General features: G+C 41.4%; 1 protein-coding gene across 2 annotated transcripts; it reads left to right on the top strand.

Moving 5' to 3' along the window:
- Window positions 1-3,864: 3,864 nt before the first annotated feature.
- DDIT4L (DNA damage inducible transcript 4 like) lies at window positions 3,865-9,477 on the top strand. Of its 2 annotated transcripts, none has more exons than XM_025385691.1 (3): window positions 3,865-3,984; window positions 4,623-4,762; window positions 6,408-9,477. In XM_025385691.1, exons 2-3 carry the CDS (start codon window positions 4,672-4,674, stop codon window positions 6,896-6,898), a joined length of 582 nt encoding a protein of 193 aa, XP_025241476.1. In that variant the 5' UTR covers window positions 3,865-3,984; window positions 4,623-4,671; the 3' UTR covers window positions 6,899-9,477. The 2 variants fall into 2 exon arrangements, with proteins under 2 accessions (XP_025241476.1, XP_025241475.1); XM_025385690.1 differs by lacking the exon at window positions 3,865-3,984 and adding an exon at window positions 4,152-4,339.
- The last annotated feature ends 429 nt before the right edge of the window (window positions 9,478-9,906 follow it).

Here is a 9,906-nt window from a genome sequence, read left to right as displayed (position 1 = left end):
CATACAACTATATTGAGACAAGCTGCTATGGTAACTATTTCTCTGCTTAAAAAGAGAGGCAATTCCTTCTGTTACTGGAAGACTGTCTCAGCTTTTAATAGCAAGCATTATGTATTATTTTATATATTGGGCCTGGTTTTTGTCTTTTTTTTTTTTTTTTTTGAGATGGAGTCTCGCTCTGCTGCCCAGGCTGGAGTGCAGTGGCCGGATCTCAGCTCACTGCAAGCTCCGCCTCCCGGGTTTACGCCATTCTCCTGCCTCAGCCTCCGGGGTAGCTGGGACTACAGGCGCCCGCCGCGTCGCCTGGCTAGTTGTTTTTTTTTTTTTTTTTTTTTTTTTTTTTTTGTATTTTTTTAGTAGAGACGGGGTTTCACCGTGTTAGCCAGGATGGTCTGGATCTCCTGACCTCGTGATCCGCCCATCTCGGCCTCCCAAAGTGCTGGGATTACAGGCTTGAGCCACCGCGCCCGGCCGGTTTTTTTCTTATACTAGACAAGTTTCCATGTTACTTTACTTAATAGAATAAGTCATATTGAATATTTAATCATTAAATGGAAATTGTATTGGGTGATGCACCCTCAAAGACAAATTGAAAGTATGATTAAATATCTCACCCAGATTGTTAACAGATGATCATACATATCTTGAAACAACTGCATCACTCTATAGTCAATAGTTTCAATTCAATTGTCTGTAAATGTTATTTATTTCCTGAAAAGTATTTTCTAGATTAAGAGGAAAGTTAACATATAAAACTCTGTGTTTTACACCAAGATAATTTTTTACCCACATTATTTTGTTACATATCATTGGCAGATCCCTTCCTGCTTTCCTATACAGCGATGGACGTATTATAATAAAAAAAGATTTTCCTAATCAGTAGCAATACTTTCCAGATTTCCTGCAAACAGGAAAGATCATAAATTTTCTTATACTTTAACAATACTTCCTCAACTCCATTTAGCCACTTGCATGTTGCGCTGACTCAGAGAACTACAATTTCAGAATATAATAACAGCAATAATAATAATATCACTCATTAAGCTCTTGCTTAATATCAGTATTAGTTTGGTTCTAAGCACTTTGCATGGGACACCAAATTTACAAACTTAGCACAACTAAAGGAATCCAGAGATAGTATGCATTTAAAGATCTCATATTTGTTTATGAAAAAGAGATAATATTTAGCATTGATTTTAAGGGTTTCTCTTTTAATCCTTACAACAATCCCATGAGCTTGCTGCTAATGTATAGATCAATTTCCATGTCCTATAAGTTTTCCCTGAATTGTACGGATTAAGAAACCCAGTAATTCTCCCTCAGGTGTCATAGTTTATGAAATAAAATAAGCAATATGTGGAATGTAAATGTATTAATAAGATTCAAAAATAAGTGATTCATACCAAATAAAGACAGAAAGGTGGCTAGTGAAACACGTAATAAACATTCAACACTCCAAATCACAATTGCAAAAGACACCAACATTTCCTGTAATAATACATGAAAGCATCAGTTTTGCTTTTTGTTTTTACAGTATCCCTGGCATTGTGAATTCATACTTTAGGTAAGCAATGACATTATGAATACTATATTTATACCTGAGGAAGCCTAGAACTTAAATATTTGCAAATACATCAGATGAACATACTGTTGCCAGCTGTTACTGCTATCTCATTTTCTTTATATAAGAAGATGGATGAGTGAATTATAGTAATAAAAAAGCAAGCATGCTTAAGTTAAAGGCTTTGCTTATGATTTAGTTTGTCATAATATACTGGTGTACGAAAGGAAATCAAATTATTTAACTGACTAGATTTTCTATTCATACATAACTATTTCCAGTAAGCACTCCCATGAACTGTTTATATAGTATTAGAGAATATAATGAAAGAGCAATAAAACAAACTTCTTTATCACTGCACTTACTAAACACCTGAAGTTCCCTAATGTGATGAACTTTCAGTAATAAATAATTGACTGTATCCACATTTTTCTGAAATCTGATAGACTGTATCACCTTACACTTAGCCTATAACAGCACTTAGTTTTTCTTAAATCTTCTCCATGCTTCAATTAAAAAAAAAAAATCAGTTCTATTTAACCTTGCGAAGATGCAAACTAGTGATAGAATGGATTTTCTACACTTGTAAGTACATAAAAAAGGACATTCTTAATTATTCCAGGTACGTGTTTTACCTTAATCATTCCTTATGACCTAAAGTCCTGAGAGCAAGGCCCATTCAGCCAAGAAGATATTATTTGAAGTCTTTTGTACATAAGTAAATTGTTTTCTGTAGTCACATCCCAAAGGGCTTTGCAAAATTTCAGTTAGTCAGGTGAGCCAAGAGCAACTACTGCTTTCTATAAGTTCCAATAAACTTTCTGGCCCTATGGAGACATTTAGTTTATGAGTTATGCCTAAATACCCTAAGGAAATTGAAACTAGTAATTTCTTTATTTCGCTAGCATTGGTTCAGATCACTCATTATATTAATTCTAATAATTCTCCTCGGAGGCAGGTAAGTGGCAGCCTCATTAGTAATGCTGCCCAGGAAGGACAAGAGGCTCTGTGGCCTGCCCAGGGACTGACTGTTAGGCAGCTGGCATCCAACACCTGACCAGGGGCCCATCCATTGGTCCTGAACACACTAGCCACTGAAACCGCTTCTTAATTGGCTTAAATGGGCTTGTTTATTTTCCACTTTTCTGTTTATTGAAGTAGAAGTGGAAACTGGCCTTCAAAGACCAGCCTATCAACATCTCCTCCCTTGGCTCGCCTGACCTTCAGGCAGTGCAGCTGCCTGAACTGAGTTAAAAATGGACTGTCAAGCTGGCTTTAATTTCTGCTGCTCTGCCTCCGAATGTCCTCCCACTGATCTGTTTATCACACCCTCTATACCCCTCGGGTTGTTGTTTTTCTAAGAGTTTTATGCCAGGACAGCTGAAACTGCCTTTCAAGGCTCTAACCTGCAAATCCTTCTACACATAATCCTAGAGGACCTGGGAGCCAACACTAGGATCTCTACTGTAGGAACAACCTTCTCCCTCCAGGCATCCCCTAACCCACCCCAAGCTGACTCTCTGAACAGATCATCTCCTACTGGCACACCAAAGCAAGACAACCGTGGCTTAGTAACTTTGGAAGAAAAAATTCAGGTTTGGCTTCTTGCTCATGGGTTGTGCGGGCATGTTGCCTCTTTCCAGAGCTCCTCTGCCCCTCTGTGTGTTCCTCTGCAGGACCGCAAGGAGGCCTCACAGGGATTATCTGCTGATCCCCAGCAGAATATAAAACTCTTTATCTTCATTCTCTGAAACCCCTTCAAAACATCCCAAACCCAAGATCCTCCCAACAGGGCTCTCCAGAAACTTCTGCCTCCGGAAATGACAATTGCTATCAATGATGCACGGATGGAGGAGTATCTAAGATCCTACTAATGGTTTTGTGTGTTTATTGGCAAGTTCCCGCTCAATTCAAGCTGCCCGCGCTCTGGGGCAAGGTCTAATTAGAAGAGTGCCAGGCTCACCCTGCCTGCGGAGAAAACGCATTAGTCACAGATGTAAGGGCACGAAGGATGCCAGGGAGCAAGGGAGTGCATGGGGTCATTAAGACCCTTCCTAAAATGCTAGGAGCCTTTGTTGCGGGAAAGGAAAACTAGATGTGACCGCGTGCAGCAGAGGAGGATACAGAAACCCTGGGAGGCAGAGTAGAGTTGACTGGGTTAGAGGCCATAAATAAGTGCATAAATGATGCTCAGTGAACGTTGCAACAGATTTAAGCCAAGTGTTCAGGATGACACAGCAAAGCCTCAGGCCAAGGAAATACGCAGACTGCTTAAAGCTTCCCGCTGCTGCCTGGAGCAGCCTGAGTGTGAAAGCGCGGGTGCTCGGGGAGGGGTCGCACTGAAGAATCAGGTTCAGGCTTTGAAGAGTCGTGCGCCCAGAATTGAGGTCACAGTGGCCCGAGATCTACCCTGGAAACAACAGGTGTCCGTACCATAGGCTTATCCTCAACTCCCTGCGACTAGGCTCGGGCTCCCTGGAAGTGTAGGGGTTGAAAGGGGACCAGACTCGGCAGGGGAGGGGCGGGGCGCCAGCCGGGGAGGGGCGGCGCAGGTGGGCGGGCCTGGGCAGGGTGGGGACTGGACCTATAAAGTTCTCGCTGCCCCGGAGGCTATGCTACTGCTAGGAGCCGGCGCAGGGTGGTCGGGGGGGTGAGCAGGGTGCCGCTGGCTGCTGGGGTCTGCAGGTCACCGAGTCCCCAGGAGAGGGGACTCCTAAGAAGGCACCTGCCTGTGTTTACCCGGCAGCGAGCGCGCCGGCCCCCGGGAACTCCCGACAGGTGAGCGAAGCTGCGGCCTTGGTGGGGGCAGCAGGGTCGGGGGCCGTTCCGCGGGGCAGGTCGCTTCCAAGTTTTGCGAACTGTTGAGTTAGTTTCAGGTTGTTGCTGTAGTTGGCGGCCTTGCTCACAGGGCTTTGTCAACTTGAGTTGCAGAGGCCGGTTCCTCCCCTTTGGCAAAGGAGTTCCTCCGCTAGTTCGCTCCCGCGTCGCCGGGCATTTTAGGAGTCTCTGCACGACTCGCCTGCTTTTGCAAATCCGTCTCTTCTCGCCTCATTTTTTCCAGCGCACAGGAAAGGCCGTTGCGCCCCGCGAGGGAAACAGAGCCGTTGACCATGGTTGCAACTGGCAGTTTGAGCAATAAGAACCCGGCCAGCATTTCAGAATTGCTGGACTGTGGCTATCACCCAGAGAGCCTGCTAAGTGGTGAGTGTCCCCGCTGCCCACCCTTCTCCTCTCCAAAGGTCGGTGCCCCTCGATCTACCGGGTGGGCGGGCTTTCGACTTCCTCCCCTACCTCTATGTAGGGGGTGCCACAAAATCCGTCTGAGGAGAATCCTTTCCAAATTTTCTAACATCTTCTCTTCATGCTAGAAACAAAAGTAGCAAAAGTAGAATACCCAAGGGCTACATCTTTCTAGGCTGGTGCCAGTAGGCTTTTGGGGATTAAGGTCCTTATCTCACATGATTGTGAAGAACACAGTTATATGTGTTTTAGCAAATGTATTTACCCCTGTAATCAACATCACCCCTCCCCCTGAATTCCGACGCACCCATTTGCTAGGTATTTCTCACTCCCCCCTGACTCCAGGGAACTACTGATCTGATTTTTATCACTCCAAGTTAGTTTTGCCTTTAGGTAAGTGGAACCATAAAGTAGGTACTCTTTTGTGTCTGGTTTCTTTCCCGCAGCCTAATGTTTTTGAGATTCTTTTATGTGGTTGCTTAAATCAGTGTGTTCATGTTTATTACTGAGTAGGATTTTCAGTCTTGGATATACCCATTATTCCATTTTTAATGTGAGAAGGAAACTATTGAACAGCAGTGGTGCTTGATTTGCTATCATTTGCAATTTTAACAGCAGTTTCTAAGTGAACACACTGCTCTGCCACTAGAGCTGTAAGAGCATAGATAAATTGCTTAGGCTCTTCGTGTTTTCCTCCTTTCAAGGTGAAGTGGTTGATGACCTAATTTATAGGGCCAGAACTCCAAAATTACATGAAGTGGAGAGGAAAACCCAGTAGCTGATGAAGGTGGAGTAGGCTTAGGGAGAGGAGCTGGGAAGGCATCAGCCTGCACCTTGTTCGTTTGACTCCCTGTAGTGTGGCAATCCTGCCAAGTGGTAGGATTCATTTGAGGAGTAGGTGACCAAATGCAGAGCTATCTCTTTTCCTTTCGGCCAATCTAATTTTATTTCCCTAGGACTATTTTGTTTTGCTTGGCTAAGAAAAACCACCCAACCGGCTATAAATATCCTCATGAACCTCAAAGGTCTTCTCTGTGCAATTTTTAATTAAAGAGGTTAAAGCTAAAATTGGGACCTACAGGCCACTCCAGTAAAGACTTAAAGACACAAATCTGATAGATCTTTAATGTAACTCTTCAACCTCATGGACTTTAAACATAATAGCAAAAATTCTTTATTTTACAATACATGTATTCCTACAGTTAGAAAGTAATAACCCCTTAGTCCAAATAACAAAGTTTTAACTTTTTATCCCAGAAGTAATAAATGTTTTCTGTAAAACAAAACTAGAAAACCCCCATAAGCAAGTAGGCAAGAAAGAAAAGAAAATCACCAATAATCTGGAATAATCCCAAGTAGATTTTTGATGCATAGTCTTTATGATTGTGTGTGTTCTGTGTACACACATGAATTTAAAGAAAAGTGGTTATATCCTATCCACTCTATTTATCTAAACCTTTATTTCATACATGAACTTTCATGAGAGCTTAAATTATTCACTATATTACATGGTAGATAGAGGTAACCAATGTTGATATCTTGGTGTGTTTTTTCTACTGTGAATTTTTTTTTTCTTCATCTAAAAAGAAAACTCCATTTCTTACAGATTTTGACTACTGGGATTATGTTGTTCCTGAACCCAACCTCAACGAGGTAATATTTGAGGAATCAACTTGCCAGAATTTGGTTAAAATGCTGGAGAACTGTCTGTCCAAATCAAAGCAAACTAAACTTGGTTGCTCAAAGGTCCTTGTCCCTGAGAAACTGACCCAGAGAATTGCTCAAGATGTCCTGCGGCTTTCCTCAACAGAGCCCTGTGGCTTGCGAGGTTGTGTTATGCACGTGAACTTGGAAATTGAAAATGTATGTAAAAAGCTGGATAGGATTGTGTGTGATTCTAGCGTGGTGCCTACTTTTGAGCTTACACTTGTGTTTAAGCAGGAGAACTGCTCATGGACTAGCTTCAGGGACTTTTTCTTTAGTAGGGGTCGCTTCTCATCTGGTTTCAGGAGAACTCTGATCCTCAGCTCAGGATTTCGACTTGTTAAGAAAAAGCTTTATTCACTGATTGGAACAACAGTCATTGAAGGGTCCTAAAAAGGGAAAATATATAAAGCTTATTTCATGATTGGGTAGTAAAACTATTCAGCTAGTCAGCTAAAGTCATTTGTAGTTTGCCCCACCTGACCTCAATAAGAAACCCCAAATGTAGTCCATTTTCTTTCTGTATTTCACATTCTTAGCAACTGCAGCTAACAGGCTGATTTTCTGGCCTTTCGAGAAGTGATCCGAAATAGCGTACATTTTCTGCATATATCCCATTTTTGTACAGAATTGAATGGGATAGAATAGGGAAGCAAAAGTAGAAGTCCATTTGAGTTTTACATTTGATTCCACAATTTTGTTTCAGGTAGGCTTGGTAATAGACTATATAAACCAGATTTGCCTAGTTTGATTTTCATATGACTTTTTTTTCTGTAAGTTTTCAGGGTGATTCTTTAAGTCACAGAATCTTACTCAATGATACTTAGCTGATCAAAACTTCCAGAAGCCCACACCACCAGTTCATGACTCAAATTTGAAGAGTTCTTAGACAGGAGGGTAGGATTAAGTAGGTGAGTTTAATTAAAACTTAACCCTAGGTAAGAGTGAATGAGAAATATTATGGCAATAATGGAACTGCTTCACTGTTTCTTGGTGACTTCCTCACTCTAATGTTTTAAAGAGGTGACGAAAGCTTGTGCTACCATTTCAGTAACCACGGTGTTGTTTTAGATGCCTTTAAAAGCTCAGTTTCCCTTGTTCTTAAGTGTTGAATATTGTCTTTAAACTAGAAAAATGCAAAACATTGAACTGATATTTTTGTGTGTAATTGATTACTCTTCCACTGAGTGAATGATGAATACCTGTGAGGATAGGACATTAGTTCTGAGATCTAGTCCCTCTCTGATTCACTTAGTAATCTGTCTTCTTTTCAGTATTACATATGCTTAATCTCGTATGAACAACTTCACCATGTCAGTATTATCTCATCTCTGGGCTTTTCTGGGAATTGAGGAATCTCTCCTTAACCCCAATTGTCAAGGGCAGTAGCTGTATACTACCACTTTGAATTATTGAAACGGGTCAATTTACAAAGTCTGCATTGGCTATGGAAATATGGTTTATAGTACAGCCTAGAGAATGAAACTCACAGTCCAGATAACCATGCGCGCACCCAGATTTTTTCCACCTTGGATACCTGTCACTAGGGAATAATAAAGGCCTTACTTTTTGTCTTATTCCGACTAAGTAGATCATTATCTCTTTCCTTTTTTATGTTAATGAGAGAATTTAGCCTCTACTCAACAATGTTCAATTCAGCAAGGCTTTCATATCCTTGCTGTGGCTCATGGATAAGGAGCTTTATTCAGGTTTCCTGCCCTAGCTATTAGCTCCATTTCACATACTGGAACAGATGTAGGGACAGATGTATTCATCCTGGTGTTACTGAAAAACAGGTGTGATCCTGTTACTGATACTATAAGTGACCTAAAATGTCACTGTTCAAATTAGCAAGTGTTCTAACAAACTAAACTCTTCAAATGCTTGGAAAGATACTACAAAGCCAATCTTTATAGAATTGGGCCAAGATAAATCAACGTCATTTTGCATGTCTGTTGTCAGGCTCCAAAGGTTCACTGTGTTTCTGCTGCTGTCCTGGAGTTGTCACCACTGACTGGGCAAGGCTTCTTGGGCATGGATGTAGAACTGTTGTCCTTTTTCCACTAACAGTTATCTTTGACTCTCTTGCCTGTTATGCTTACAAAATGGTGATGGCTTATGGAGGCTGTTAAATTAATATTCCTGTTAAAGGAAATTAAAATTTGTCTATTTTTTGACAATAAAGCATTATATATTTTTAATTATCTTGTCCTGTTTTTTTTCTTTCCCCTACTTGATGCAGTGGTCACGGATCAGGGCTGCAATTACAAGGGCTGTAACTAGAGGTGGCTCATTCCTAATAAACCTTGTATCAGAATTCCTTATGGGCCTGATAGAAGCGGGTTGTGCCTTCATCTCGTTTGGCAAAATTGGGGTTAACAGTGAATGCAGCTATTTTGCCTGGTAGGAAAAACAGCCTACCAATTTTGGGCCTGTGTAGCCTAACCCTATCTGAATATGAGTGGACTGAAAGGGAGCACCGGCTAGACTGGCATTGCTGCCTTTCACCTAGATAGACAAGGTGGGCAAATGGAGGCAAACCTTCACTTCCAAAGGTGGAAGATTTGGGGTATAAATGAAGAGAAGGAAGAATAGTCACTGAGGTTAAAGGAATTAATAAATGAATAATATAAGGAGGGGAATCCAATATTATCCCTTCAAAAGAGGATCAGAGCAAGTGATGATGATGATGTCTTCCAGCTCAATTATAACAGATAACAGATGCCTGAAAAGGTGAAGCTATGTTTGCAGAGACTACTTTTGAAATCAGACAAGATCGAATGGAAGCCTACAAACTTGAGTGACCTCATTCTAGGAGACATATTTATACTATACAATGGACATGATTAATTATAAATGATTCAGTGAGATTCTAGGAGTGCTGTGGTATCTTTTAAGTTGTATGTCCTTTTGATATAAGGAATCCTTATTGGAAGATTAGGATGGTCTTCAAGTATATGTTGTGAAATATACATTTGGTCTTAGTCCCTATTTCCTGGTATAAAACTCTTGAACTACTTAGATTCTTCAAAGTGTTAAGTGTCTTTTGTAATGCTAATGTTGACTGATGGCTGGATTCCTCCAGGTAGCTTCAGGATGGGGCTTGGTCACCAGAAAGACCAAGGCTGTATTAGGTTGTTGAGACTTTTAGCCCCAACACACCCTCACATCCACCTGGAAGGACAGAGGGTCTGAAGATTAAGCCAATGGCCAGTGATTTAACCAGTCTACATAATTCTACATAACAAAGCTTCCATAAAAATCTGAAAGGACTGAGTTCAAAACACCTTCTGGAGAAGTGAACACTTGGAGGTTCGTGGAGGATGGTGGGCCTGGGGAGAGCATAGAAACTCCTGCCCCTTCCCACATTTCTTGCCCTATGTATTTCTTCACAGGCACTC

The sequence above is a fragment of the Theropithecus gelada genome, chromosome 5 (assembly GCF_003255815.1).
Source record: "Theropithecus gelada isolate Dixy chromosome 5, Tgel_1.0, whole genome shotgun sequence".
Classification (NCBI taxonomy): domain Eukaryota; kingdom Metazoa; phylum Chordata; class Mammalia; order Primates; family Cercopithecidae; genus Theropithecus; species Theropithecus gelada.
The sequence above is the reverse complement of the archived record's forward strand: the minus strand, read 5'-3'. Positions and strand labels throughout refer to the sequence as shown.

What these genes read in the sequence shown, in the direction of transcription:
- DDIT4L (XM_025385691.1), top strand. Translation starts at nt 4,672, where the DNA reads ATGGTTGCAACTGGCAGTTTGAGCAATAAGAACCCGGCCAGCATTTCA. An exon ending in CCCAGAGAGCCTGCTAAGTG is followed by an intron (nt 4,763 to 6,407) that starts GTGAGTGTCCCC and finishes CATTTCTTACAG; the next exon opens with ATTTTGACTACTGGGATTAT.